The sequence below is a fragment of the Squalius cephalus genome, assembly GCF_949319135.1.
Source record: "Squalius cephalus genome assembly, chromosome: 10".
NCBI lineage: Eukaryota > Metazoa > Chordata > Actinopteri > Cypriniformes > Leuciscidae > Squalius > Squalius cephalus.
Window position 1 is genome coordinate 1704162 of NC_137131.1, and position 14864 is coordinate 1719025.

A 14864-nucleotide genomic window follows, 5' to 3' on the forward strand; every position below is an offset into this window, starting at 1 on the left:
TTCACAGCCCTAATTAAAATCCAGGAATTTGAATGAATATGAAGGAGTGGGAAACATGTTACCGATGTCATCGTATCGCTCGACCCACACGACCAGCACTTTAGTGTCGGGTCCTAATGGCGGGATCGTTCTTCCGGACGGCAACTTCTTGCTCTTCACTGTAGGGGACTGACCACAAGACATACACATTATACACTAACGTTTAAACGTTTGGAATAATTACGATTTTTTTGTGTTTGAAAGAAGTCTCTTATGCTCACCAAGGCTGCATTTATTTGATCTAAAATACAGTAAAAACAGTAATATTGTAAAATATAATTACCAATTAAAATTTCTATGTGATATATTTTAAATGTAATTTATTCCTGTGATCAAAGCTGAATGTTCAGCATCATTACTCCAGTCTTCAGTGTCACATGATCCTTCAGAAATCACTCTAATATGATGATTTGATGATCAAGAAACATTTATGATTATTATCAGTGTTGGAAACAGTTGTGCTGCTTCAGATTTTTGTGGAAACCGTGATTCATTACCATTCAGAAGTTTGAGGCAAGTAAGATTTACAAAGAAATGAATACTTTTATTTAGTAAGGATGAGTTCAGTGTAACTTCTATGGCCACTCGCCTCCAAAAAAACATTTACACCTGATATTTAGATGCGTTTTGGTTGATCGGATCACAAGTAGACGTTCCCGTTTCCACATGGTGTTTTAATCCGTCTCTTCCGTCCACTTTCAGCCACTTCAGCCCTGATTTCTTTAAGGGGAGGGCCTATGTATGTGTTTTTTCAGATCTTTCAATCTAATGAACAAAATAAGCTTGCACAGTTTACACATGAGCACGAAAGGAGGCGACGGAAGAACAGCAGCTTTGGTTTCTGCTCTGAAAGCCACACGACGACGGCGAACGCTGAGAGTGTGTGTTAGAAATTAGGAATGGTGAGAGAACATTGTGCTTAGTGTGTTTTAGCCCTCAAACTAAACTTGGGTCTTCACTTGACAAAGTTTAAAGGGGTGGTATTTTCACAAGATGTAAAATAAGTCTCTGATGTTCCCAGAGTGTGTGTGTGAAGTTCTAGCTCAAAATACCCCACAGATATTTTTATATAGCATGTTAAAATTGTCACTTTTTGAGGGTGAGCAAAAACGCAAAGTTTTTGTGTCTGTCCCTTTAAATGCAAATGAGCTGCTGCTCCCGGTACCGTGGGCGGAGCTTTAAAAGCTCATGTCCTTTTACATCACACAGACACACACTGAAAATTTCAACAACTTTTAGCCTTTTATGTTCAAACCGGAGTCAGATGATGGAGAGACTCAAGAAGAAGAGACAACATGCAGAAGCAACAGGACGTTTCTGAATGATTAGTTGATGAATTTATGAAGATGATGTGTAGTTATCTTCTAGTCATTGATTAGCATATTCTGTCATGATAATCTATAAATCGTGTTGAGGGGGCGGGGTTTATGTAAATTTTAGGGTTGGTGATGTCACTAACCCGGGAGGAATGTGGTGTAGTCTCTACCAGCCGTTTGTTGTAGTCCTTAAACAGTGATTTCTGTAAAAGCAAATATCTCCCTTTGCTTTGAACTTTGAGCGTTGTAACTTTGCAGATGTTGTTTCTGCTCAAACAGCAACATTACACACTAACTAAAGTTAGAAAAGTCAAATCATAATCAACCACCCCTTTAAACCCCGTCTGGCTAGCGCGGTTCGCATAATGTTACGCATTAAGTCAGTAGGCGGAGAGCAGGCGTTGTTTGAACGCATTCGACCACATGAGCGTTTATTGTCCACTTGTGATCCGGTCGAATGAAACGCATCTCAATACCAGGTGAAAACTGGCCCACAGAGATGAACGGGTGTCAAATTTGTCAAAAAATTAAAATCAGCTACAATGAGGAACACACACAGAAATGAAGGAGTGACACCTTAACACATCTACGATGGAGAACAAATGAAAACACACACACACACACACACACACACACACACACACACACACACACACACACACACACACACACACACACACACACACACACACACACACACACACACACACACACACACACACACACACACACACACACACACACACACACACACACACACACACACACGTTCAGGTTTGACTGTAGTATTGTGACAATTGCAAAAAAATTATACTTTACGACAAAAAAAATGCTAAACTTTGACAAAGAGTCAGTTTTATTGTTATAATAATGACTTAATAATATCTAAACAAATATAAATTTGATAACCATTGAATAATCTAGTGACTGTAGTTAAAAATTCATGTTATTTTAATTTTAAAAGTGTTTGTTTTCCAGTAGATGGCAGCAATCATCCACTAAACCAAAGCACACGTTTCATGTTCTCACCATGAATGAAATTGAGAATGTAGATCTTTTTTTTAAAAACGTCGATTGTACATAAAATGTTGCTATTTTATATAAATGTACATATTTAAAATGATTACAAATTGAGGCAAATAAAAATTTTTTAAAATATGGTTCCACTTTATTTTCATAGTCCACTTTAGATATTCTACTAACTATAAGTAACTTTGGGTAACACTTTATTTTACAGTGTCCTTGTTACACGTTACATGTACTTACTATAGTAATAGGAGTAAATTATGCATAATTACATGCAACTAACCCTCAACCAAATCCTAATCCTATCCTAACCCTATAGTAAGCACATGCAGTTGCTTAATATTACTCAGTACTTAAATATATAATTAACCTGTAACGGACACCTTAAAATAAAATGTAACCAAACTTTGCAACTACATGTCAACTAACCGTCATTAGAGTATTAGTAGACTGCAGTAAACTTCAGTAGACTGATAGGTTAGTGTTTGGGTTAGTAAAATAAGTTGACTTGTAGTTGCCAAGTTACTTATAGTCAGTAGAACATCTATTGGGGGACCAACAAAATAAAGTGTTAGCAGATATTAAGCAGACCGTCTACTAATGCTCTAATGACGGCTAGTTGACATGTAGCGACATGTAAGTTACTTATAGTTAGAAGAATGTCTAAAGTGGACTATCGAAATAAAGTGTTACCAAAAATATAAATAAATATAAAAATGAGTGATATTACATTTATTAAAAAAGTTACATTATGTTCACATTTTACTGATTATGTAAGCTAGTTAGACAGAAAAAGTAATACTGTAGCCCTATGTGTAACAGCATAGCAAGCAACATAGCATAAGTGATAAATTAGCCTATTTTATTATAACGAGATGAATGATAGTTGCAAACATGCCTTCATCTTTTGCATGTTTCCGCTCTTCCTTTTCCCTATTTTTTCCTATATTAGGCTCCTGGTGGCTTAGACCTAATAATTAAAAAAATATATATATTTATTGTGAAAAGCACTATACAAATAAATGCGAATTGAATTGATTTAGAAGCTTTGAGTGAGAGTTCCTCTCCGGGCGCAGTGTGTCGTATGACGTAGTGTGTGTGAGAATGGAAGTGAATGAGAAAACAAGATGGATGACGTTCGCTAGCCCTGTCTCGTGTGCTTCATTGCTTGTTAACTCCTGATATACTGGCCAGGTTAAACTGCTTAACCAGTAACGGCCTCAGCTCTGAGAATGAGATGGGAAGTTACCCGTTGCGCGGGTCCCATGTTGTCGGAGTGGTTTGGGAAGAGCTCCAGCGTGAGGTTGGGCTGTTTCAGTAAACTGGGTAACAGCTCCATCTGCGAGTCCGAGTCTGCCGTCGGGAAGCTGTGCTCGGATGACTCCGCTGCGTTAGGAGAGAAATCAACATTCGTCATATTAAACAAATAGGGGTGTATCGATTCCCTCATGTCACGATTCAAGACATATCACGATACTGAACTCATGATACCATATTATTGCGATACTCCAAGATATAGTAAGTAAGTAAGTAAGTAAATTTTATTTATAGAGCACATTTCAACATAGCAAAGCTATCCAAAGTGCTGAACATAGTGAGAAAAATAGACTAAATAAAAGCACAGTAACATAAAACCAGATAAAACAAATAGAAAAACAAGAATATTAAGTATCAGAACGCCAGAGAGTAGAGGTATGTTTTCAATTTTGATTTAAAAATGTAAATGGAAGGTGCAAGGCGGATGTCCAGAGGCAATTGATTCCATAAACGGGGGGCGGCAACTGAGAAAGCTCTATCTCCTTTAGTTTTTAAACGGGAGCGGGGAACATACAATAGAGCCTTGTCTGCAGATCTTAATCTGGAAGGTGGCAAAGGAGTAAGAAGATCTTTAAGATAAGATGGAGCTTGGTTATTAAGAGCTTTAAAAACAAACAATAAGATTTTAAAATGAATTCTAAAATGAATTGGGAGCCAATGAAGGGATGCTAAAATTGGGGTGACATGATCATATTTCTTAGTCCCGGTCAGCAGCCTTGCAGCTGCATTTTGTACTAACTGGAGGCGACCAAGAGATGACTGAGGGAGACCCAGATACAAAGAGTTACAGTAATCTAGGCGTGAGGTAATAAAAGCATGCGTAACCTTCTCCAAATCTTGCACTGACAAAAAAGATTTAATATTGGAAATAATCCGCAATTGATAAAAACTATTCCTAACCACAGAATTTATTTGTTTAGTTAAACACAATTCTGAGTCCATGATTACTCCAAGATTCCTAACTTGGGAGGAAACAGAGGGAAAATAATTACTTAGGTCTTTAATAATACTACTACTCATTTTTGGAGAACCAAAAACAATTGTCTCCGTTTTGTCCTCATTAAGTTGGAGAAAGTTAAGCGCTAACCATTTCTTAAAGTCCCCGATGCATTCCAACAAAGGTTGAATTGAATCGCCAGCTTTTAACGGCATATATGATAAACGGCATATATGATAAAAGGTTAACAAAATTTGATTAAAATGCTAAATTTGGTATTACACTGTGTGTGTAAATGAATAGGCTTGGACTTATTCCCAAAGCACAGGATAATAGAGACACCAGAATAACAATATTCATGATTCTGAAGCTGAAAACACTGAATTATTTTAGACGAATATTCTTGCACTCTTTCACTGACTAAATATTTAAAATAATGTAGGACACTGTTTACTGGTTAACATCAGACATCTGGCAGGACACACAAATATTCCCCCATTGCATTATTATACATTATATTCAACATTATATATAGTAGTTTAATGTAGAACTGACACTAAAACTCTGAAAACTTGAATTTTTTCCCACACAGTAATTTTCATTTTGGGTGAACTATACACAATACATATTGTTGCATTTGTGTATTGCGATATATTGTTACACCCCTATAAATAAATCACTATTAATTCATTAAACGTGTTGCAATAATGGAGAAATCAATATGCCATTAATAGTCCTCTGCAGCATGTGACAGAAACGGCACATTTTGCCTCAAATGCACGTGTGTGTTGAGCTGCACAGCTAAAAGTGCTTGAACACAGCAACAGTGTAGTGTAGAAACAGGAGTTTACCGGAGGAGTCGCTGAGAGACGGGACGACAAACGCGATTTCTGTCAGAGCGTCTGCGTAGTAAAGCACCCGCTTCTCTCCGTTAAACACGCCCCCGCCGGTGTCACCCAGACTCACTGAATCATCTGCACACACACACACACACACACACACCTCATGAGCATCACTGTGATCCAAGTCATTTTGTGTTTTATCTTTATATTATACATTTTTATGGCGCCTTTCATGGCACTCAAGGATAACTTACAAAATCCATAAAAGCAATGACATTAAACAATAAAACCAGTACAGCAACACACATTAAATCACATAAAAGTTTGCCTAAACAGTTTTAAGACGAGATTTAAAGACTGAAAGACTAGAACTGTTGGGAACTTCTGCAGGAAGTGAGTTCCATAAATGGGGAGCCCCATAACCAAAAGCTTGTGACCCCATGGAATATATTAATATATTTATTATATGGAATATTTATTATGTGTGACCCTGGATCACGTCTCCAGTCTCGAGTCGCACGGGTTTATCTGTGGCAATAACCAACAATATATTGTATGGGTCAAAATTATCGATTTTTCTTTTATGCCAAAAATCATGAGGATATTCAGTAAAGATCATGTTCCATGAAGATATTTAGTAAATTTCCTACCGTAAATATATAAAACATGTATTTTTGTGAGTGAATGCAGCACAATCGCCAACATAAATGAACAACTTTAAAGGAGATTTTCTCAATGTTTCGATTTTTTTGCACACTCAGATTCCAGATTTACAATAGTTGTATCTCTGACAAATATTGTCCTATCATAACAAACCATACATTAATGGAAAGCTTATTTATTCAGCTTCCATGTGATGTATAAATCTCAATTTCAAAAAATTGAAAAATTGGTTTTGTGGTCCAGGGTCACATATTATTACTACATTATAGGCTACGTTCAGACTGTCAGTCCAAATCCGATTTTTGTGCATATCCGATTGAAATCCGATCAGAATTAGCTAATGTGAACAGCAAAAAAAAAATCCAGTTTTTTACAAATCCGTTTGAAGCTACATCCATATGTGGTTTGAGATCCTATTTCTGGAAATCTGTTTCAGTATGGATGATTTTGCGTGGTTTATGTAACTTTCTCACGCCACGTAAAATGTAAACGTCAGACGTTGTTATAGGAAACACTGCTGTGAGTCGGTGCAGAAACAATGCTGTGTTGTTGCAAAGTGCCAGACGAGCAGAAAATGACAATATAACGAAGACATGTTTTGTAAATGTTTTTTAATTAAGACATCTCTATTGCAAACCTCTCCATGCTGCGGTTGTTGTTTTTGGCGTATTCCTACCAATGCAACGTCATTGCCATAAAAACAATGCAGATACTCCGGAAATGCGATACACAGTGTGGACGCCAATAATTTTAGATCCAATCGGATACACAAATAATCGGATTTGGACTGACAGTGTGAACACATACTCTGATAATGAGAAGATGCTGTGTGTGTGTGTGTGTGTGTGTGTGTACCTGGTGTTTCAGCACCGTTGGATGTGTTGATGGTCCAGCTGGTAAACACACTGCCCGTCCAGCCCGGATGTTGCCCGACCTCCACCGGCCATCCCAGAGACAACAGCAGCTCCAGAAAGTGTGGCTGCACGTTTGCCGATGACTCCACGTTCCTCAAGATCTACACACACCGGCTCATTAAAGGGGTCATCGGATGCAAAACTCACTTTTATATGGTGTTTGCATATAAATGTGTCTTTGCAGTGTGTGGACACAACCACCATACAATGAAAAAAAATACATTCACTCCTTTTATTTAATCCTCAAAAAGCCTAAACACTCTCAATAATCAAACTGTTTGGATTTTCTGAGCACTATGATGTCATAATGCTCATGCTCCGCCCACAACCACTGACGGACCCCGTATTAGCATATTTCTCCCCTTAGCCATCTGTATACTGTCCTCCAAGGCAGCACTTTACATGTCTTTGCTCATTATCATTTAAAGAGACATGCACCGAAACGGGTCGCTGTGAACAGAGCTGTTTTTGAGGAGGTAAAGGGTGTTGTTTTACACAACCATTGAGGAATTTTAACCAAAGTATATTACAAACTTTACATGAACACCCTAAAGAATCATCCCAACGTGTGGAAAATGGGCATCTGATGACCCCTGTAATATGCTATTAGCTGTGCAACAAAACTGATGAATGCACACAGTTTCACAGCAGGGCACGTGTGAGGTCTCACCTCCTGACTGCTCTTCTGTCCAGCTTTCATGTAGAAGATGAACACGGTGTCACACGGTCGGGACGGTAACAGGTCCAGGTATCCGATGTCATCGAAAAAGCCCGACACGGATGAGTCGAGAGCGATGAGGTGAGGAGGCAGTCGACTGTTTCCAGGCTCCTGAGAGACACACACACACACACACACACACACACACACACACACACACACACACACACACACACACACACACACACACACACACACACACACACACACACACACACACACAGATTTAGGGCAATTCTTTTTTTCCGTGTCATAAATTAGAGCAGTCTAGCTAATTGACCTATGGCTAAGCCACGCCCCCAAACGCGATGAGCCAATCACAGTGCGCATAGCTAACCCAATACACTCGGACATTCTCTGCTTCCACGTCCATTGAAATGCATTGCAGTTAGTCAGTTTTCATTCGTTTTTATATGTTTTTTCTTGTCATTTTAAGTTTAAAATGGTCAAACGGTGTGCATGGGGTACATGCAACTCCGAAACTAGGTATCCTGAGAGGCTGGGCGACGGTGTGTATTTTTTTACTCTTTCCCAAACCACATCTCAACCGAGATAAGTGTCTGCTCTGGATTGAGTTATGCGGTAGACCACAACACCAACTAAATGTGGATTAATTAAACAAGGATGTCTACATCTGTTCTAAGGCAAGTCAACAACGTATTTGAACGTTATCTTTAACATCTCTAACATAACGTTAGCCTAGCTTCTAGCTGCGTTGTAACCGTTACATCATGTCACTTAGCTTCATTCACGTATCTGTAACACAATGTTGTGTTTTACACAAATATAAGTAGGCTAAACACTTTGCAGTTTTAATGATATCCTGTATGATGGAGTATGTTTTTATGTTTCCACTGTTCGATCGCGCCCGCGCCTCTCTCTCTCTGACACACACACACACACTCCAGCATTGCAGTCTTGACATCGCAGCCTGTTCATTATGCTGCGTTCACACCAAACGCGAATAGAGCGTCAAATTCGACACTTGAACATTTTGAATCCATTCGCGTGTCCAAAGCGAATAGGACGCGCGTATAAAGCGAGCGTTTGAAGCGAAATAGCACCAAACTATAACGTTTACACTGTGACCTGTAAATCTTTGTCTGGAGCTGAAGCTTATCGACCTTCTCAACAATAAAATTATTAATATATAACCCTCCAATGAATAGTTAAAGGTGCATTGCGCAACATTTCATGTTAAAAATCCCCGTTTTTCTAACTCATACATGCTTAAACAATTGCCTGATGGGCTGAATGAGCCCTTCTCTGATCACTGCGCTTGCCTCTATAATCCTGTACAGTAAAATAAATAAGAGGGATTCGGGTCGGAATTTGAGACTGGGCGTGACGTCATGCGCGTTCAGTTGCAGTGTTGCAGTTTCGCTTGTTGCCAGAGGGGGCATAGTTCTGCAAAAACTCAGAGACTTGCGCAATGCACCTTTAAGGCCCTTTTGGTGACTTCGAGATGATATATAATATTTCTGTCTCCAAAAATCATCAATTGCCTCCTGTGAAATGTCTCCTACTGTGACAGCTGCCATAGTATAGCGCCTGTTACCGAAAATTGACTGTTTGTCCGAGTGAGTGGAGGGGGCGTGGCTTAGCCATAGGTCAATTGCTAATTGAAGATTAAACAATTGTTAATGTGTAAAATAACTGTTTTCTATCTTAAGCGTAGCTTTTTTATTTTTTTTTATTTTTTATAAATACATATTTTAATGAAATAAAATATGTTAACTCACAAATGCTGTCTGATATTGTGGAAATATTTTTTACAATATATTTTAAGAATTAAATGAATATATTTCTGTGCAAAATAAGAGTAATTTGAGTATCATTGAGAAACTATTATAATGTTTATTAACATTTTGATTAATATACCCAAGGGAAGTGACGGGGAATACCATCAGCTCTGGCAATCATACTATGTGGACAACTTTGTAGTCATGTGACTTCTACATGTGTGCGGGGCTCATGTGACTTATGTGTATATGTGCCAGAGTTTCTGAACTGAAGATGGTGTTTGGATGAACACTGAAACGTCTCGTTTCTTTTTATGTAGTCAAGTGCTTTTTAAAAAAAGAGTTTGTTTGAACATTTTCGTTAACTACACTAACGTGTGCGTTCTCATACCTTGAGCGCCTCCAGTGACAGGAAGCCGAAGTGCGAGAGGAAGAGGCGGGCGGTCTGGAACTCTTGAGCAGGAGCTGGTGGTTTGCAGTCTGTCAGTGGGTCTGGGAAGGATTTATTTCTCCATAAATCCTCTGTGTTGTGCTCCAGTTTGGTCTCGTAATCGATCTGCTTCCCCATCACGGCCCGCAGCTTATCGTGCTGCTGCTCCAGCTGACACACACACACACACACACACACACACACACACACACACACACACACACACACACACACAGATGAGCAATATAGCATGTACTCTGATAAGACTATTTCTGATAAACACATCCATGCAGCCAAACCCGCTTGTCACGAAGAAGAAAGGAAGCCAAACAATATTTAAATGTTTCAGCCATTCAGATATTTGTATTCACTATCGTGTTTGTCACAGCACCAAATACTTAAAGATACACTGTGTAACTTTTTTTGTTCAAAATTAACAAAATTTCAATACGGAGTCAATAAAATCCGTCTTACAAAACGTTTTTTGTTTTTTTTTGTCTTGCCCTGATTCACTATGGTAAGATTATTATAAGTGTTTATATTTTAGACCTGTGGGTAAATTGCGTACATGCGTCACTCGCCCGTGTGTGTCTCGGCATATCTGTAAATAGAGAAAAGTTGCTCTGCCTACTTTGCCACGTGTCTGGTGTGGGAGTATCAGGGGTTAGTTGAGTGTGTGTGTGTGTGTGTGAGTATCAGGGGTTAGTTGAGTGCGTGTGTGTGTGTGTGTGGGAGTATCAGGGGTTAGTTGAGTGTGTGTGTGTGTGTGTGTGGGGGGGGGGGGGGGGGGAGTATTAGGGGTTAGTTGAGTGTGTGTGTGTGTGTGTGTGTGGGGGGGAGTATCAGGGGTTAGTTGAGTGTGTGTGTGTGTGTGTGTGTGTGTGTGTCTGGTGTGGGAGTATCAGGGGTTAGTTGAGTGTGTGTGTGTGTGTGTGTGTGGGAGTATCAGGGGTTAGTTGAGTGTGTGTGTGTGGGAGTATCAGGGGTTAGTTGAGTGTGTGTGTGTGTGTGTGTGTGTGTGTGTGTGGGAGTATCAGGGGTTAGTTGAGTGTGTGTGTGTGTGTGTGTCTGGTGTGGGAGTATCAGGGGTTAGTTGAGTGTGTGTGTGTGTGTGTGTGTGTGTGTGGGAGTATCAGGGGTTAGTTGAGTGTGTGTGTGTGTGTGTGTGTGTGTGTGTGGGAGTATCAGGGGTTAGTTGAGTGTGTGTGTGTGTGTGTGTGTGTGTGTGTGTGTGTGTCTGGTGTGGGAGTATCAGGGGTTAGTTGAGTGTGTGTGTGTGTGTGTGTGTGGGAGTATCAGGGGTTAGTTGAGTGTGTGTCTGGTGTGGGAGTATCAGGGGTTAGTTGAGTGTGTGTGTGTGTGTGTGTGTGTGTGTGTGTGTGTGTGTGTGTGTGTGTGTGTGTGGGAGTATCAGGGGTTAGTTGAGTGTGTGTGTGTGTGTGTGTGTGTGTGGGAGTATCAGGGGTTAGTTGAATGTGTGTCTGGTGTGGGAGTATCAGGGGTTAGTTGAGTGTGTGTGTGTGTGTGTGTGTGTGTGTGTGTGGGAGTATCAGGGGTTAGTTGAGTGTGTGTGTGTGTGTGTGTGTGTGTTTGTGGGAGTATCAGGGGTTAGTTGAGTGTGTGTCTGGTGTGGGAGTATCAGGGGTTAGTTGAGTGTGTGTGTGTGTGTGTGTGTGTGTGTGTCAGGGGTTAGTTGAATGTGTGTGTGTGTGTGTATCGGGGGTTAGTTGAGTGTGTGTGTGTGTGTGTGTATCAGGGGTTAGTTGAGTGTGTGTGTGTGTGTGTGTGTGAGTGAGTATCAGGGGTTAGTTGAATGTGTGAGTGTGTGTGTGTGTGTGTGTGTGTGTGTGTGTGTATCAGGGGTTAGTTGAATGTGTGAGTGTGTGTGTGTGTGTGTGTGTGTGTGTGAGTGAGTATCAGGGGTTAGTTGAATGTGTGAGTGTGTGTGTGTGTGTGTGTGTGTGTGTGTATATCAGGGGTTAGTTGAATGTGTGAGTGTGTGTGTATGTGTATCAGGGGTTAGTTGAATGTGTGAGTGTGTGTGTGTGTGTATCAGGGGTTAGTTGTCACAATGAGTGAGAAAGGTTGACATGGAGTCGCTAAATCTCCAACCTCTGGAGAATCTCCCGTTTTAAACAACAGAGGAGAGTCAGCTGGAGAAAAGAGAGCGAGACAGAGCTCGTAATAAAACAAGAATCAACATCGGCTTGGCTTTTCAGAGATGGAGAACTGAGGGATTTGAAATGTTGTAAAAGCGACAGGAGAGTAAGGTGTTTTATTGAACAGATAAACTGTCATAGCTCTAACAGAGTTCACTGTAAAGCATGATCTATTGTGAAGATAATTTAACTATAGTTGATTTAGCGCTGTTCAGGAATTGATTCAAGGAAGTACCGTGTCTAATAATGGGTAAAGCTAGAGTAACGTCTTCAGCTAGTCAGCTTGAGATCCTTTCATCTAAACTGGTTATATCTCTGAAGTCAAGCAGTGAATGGTTTTTTAACTAACTTAATCCCGTGATTAAAGTTTCAGCAATTATCATCAGGCGCGTCGTTAGACATGGGCATCCGGGGCTTCAGCCCCGGATGTATTTTTTATAGCCCCGGATCTCAAAAAATTTAATTTATTGATAATTATTATTATTTTTTAATAATTTTGTATTTATTTAAAAAAATTGACCGGGTCTTTTAATATATCCTTCGGAATCAATCATGTATTAAAGACGATTAAAATGTGTTCAAGCAGATCAAAGTTATGGTTACTCTCACACAGAGACGCACCACGTGAGCGATTTAGCTATCCAAGTTCATCTCCAGGATTTGCGCGCAACAGTAAACAATCTCACAGCAATTAAAAAATATTAAAAATAACGCAGTCAGCACCGCCGCACAGTCTTCTGTCAGACCAGATGTTGTCAGGCTATATGTCAGTAAAACTCAGAAAAACTAACTTACTGTCGTGTCAGCCGTTTGCTCGCGGCGCGCACTCTTCAATCACGCAAATGCGGCGAGCCCTGTATCACGCAAAATAAACTAGCATGTAACGTCGTGTTCTGTCGTCAATTAAGTAGGCTATTGAAATAACCAAAAGGGAGATTAAAGCTGCGTCAAAACTCTATGTCGGGGCTTTTGTATTCCTTTGTAGGCTACATAAGTTACACATTTTGGCGTAGCCCTACTCATTTTTCATTATTAATATTCTAATATTTTATCAATATTGCAAAGTCATCAAAACTGACTAAATATTTTGTGACCAAAAATGTGATAAATAGGCCTACATCTAGCCTAAATGATCGTTCATGACATTCTTTTAACTATAAGCAACCCAATTTGTCTAGATCTGTATTATTTCATTTGTATAATGAGCTTAAATATTGCTGCGCAGTCGTGTGATTTAGGCTGCTTGATTAACATTATTACAATGTATTCCTATTTAACTCTGATATGTAGCCTATATAAGGTCCTCGAATGTGTTCGAATATTTCACCAGCATCAGCCTTTTCACAGTTTGTATCACACCGCTTGTCTGTGTTTGCGCAACTTGCATCATTAAGCCAGTAATGGTGACAAGTGACTGTCTTTATGAGTGAACAATTGAAATTTAATTTAACTGATTTAATAGTGCCAAAAACATTGATTAACTCAAGAAAGAAACAAGTTACTGAAACCAAACTTTAATGCTAAAAAGTTTACATCTATGCAAAATAATCCTTGAAAGATTTCTCATTTAAGGCCATTCCTGTTTGGAATATGTGATTGTGTATTGTCAACTATAAGCAGAAACATTTTGCATTTCCATTTTCTAGTGTGGATCATTCATTTCAACATTTATCCTCATTCTCATGTTTAAGAATCTGTTATCTGCTTGACAAATAATTTATGCTACTGCCCACTGACATGCTTTTAAAGCTATTGTTATCAAAAAATGTTGGCCTTCAAACACCTTAAAATGCACATATGTAGGTCCGAGAAATCCAAATTTTCTCGGGGGACCATGCCCCCGAACCCCCCTAACTACCTCACATTTTAATGTGTGTGTCTTTGTGGTAATATGGGCTGGTGTGGCTACAGTGCCAGGACTGAATTTTTTAACCAGTCTGCCCCCTGCATATAAGCCTAAAATATACATTATTCTCTGTATCGAATCATGTTATCTTATTATCCACCCCAGCCCCTGATGTTTCAGGCTCAGCCCCTGATGTTTTTAAAACCTAGAAACGCCCCTGATTATCATGTTGTGCAAGTTTGATATCGTCGCATGCCTAAGCTGTGAGGTTTCCACATATATTGTAAAGTGTGTAATGCTAAAGATAACAGTATGTTCTGAGGCTTTTATACCTCCTTATCCACAATGTCATGGAGATCCGGGATGCTCAGGTCGGCTTTCACAAACGGAATCTTATCCACTTCTTCTGGGAACGGTCTGTGCTTGACGTTAAACCGAATCCCTACATCGTTTTTGGGCGTGGGTCGGCTTTCAGGAACAAACACTTGCTGTAGGAGAGATGGACATAATGAGACGGCATTAGCATAACACTGCGCATTATTATTCCCAAATACAGAATCTGAGAAGCCACATTCTCTCAAAGGACATTGTAATAGAGAGCATTAGTGCCTGTCCACTTAATTTATTTATCAATTTAATAAATAGAAAAACTCTTTGTTAAAGTGTTATTATGAAGCGAGCCAACCAGCTACGCAGTGAATCGCAACATTAGGAAGTTATTTGAAGCAAAAAAAGTATTTGAAAATCTGACAAAAAGACAAAGGAACAAGACTTCTGGAATTAATGGCTTTTATAAGGGAAAGAACTACAATCCCATGATGCATTGCGAATGCATTGCATAAAAACAATGTAGAAATACCAAATTACTCATTTAAAGTTGTTGATTAAATCTACAGAAACAATATTTTAGGTTTA

The 14864-nt window shown here is 39.4% G+C and overlaps 2 protein-coding genes across 5 annotated transcripts in view; one reads left to right on the forward strand and one right to left on the reverse strand.

Annotated features, from left to right (window-relative positions):
* The window catches only part of kif5ab (kinesin family member 5A, b), a 581587-nt gene that overhangs the window by 266955 nt on the left and 299768 nt on the right, over nucleotides 1-14864 (forward strand). The gene's annotated exons all lie outside the window — the stretch shown is intronic.
* ralgapb (Ral GTPase activating protein non-catalytic subunit beta) overlaps nucleotides 1-14864 on the reverse strand; it is a 64021-nt gene that overhangs the window by 6632 nt on the left and 42525 nt on the right. For all 4 annotated transcript variants that reach the window (XM_079883639.1, XM_079883637.1, XM_079883640.1 and 1 more), the window contains exons 21-27: nucleotides 14282-14437; nucleotides 9906-10115; nucleotides 7725-7883; nucleotides 6996-7155; nucleotides 5487-5609; nucleotides 3631-3767; nucleotides 63-168 (exon numbers count right to left, since the gene is read on the reverse strand). In XM_079883639.1, the coding sequence (XP_079739765.1) occupies nucleotides 63-168; nucleotides 3631-3767; nucleotides 5487-5609; nucleotides 6996-7155; nucleotides 7725-7883; nucleotides 9906-10115; nucleotides 14282-14437 (1051 nt within the window). The remainder of the gene's footprint in view (nucleotides 1-62; nucleotides 169-3630; nucleotides 3768-5486; nucleotides 5610-6995; nucleotides 7156-7724; nucleotides 7884-9905; nucleotides 10116-14281; nucleotides 14438-14864) is intronic.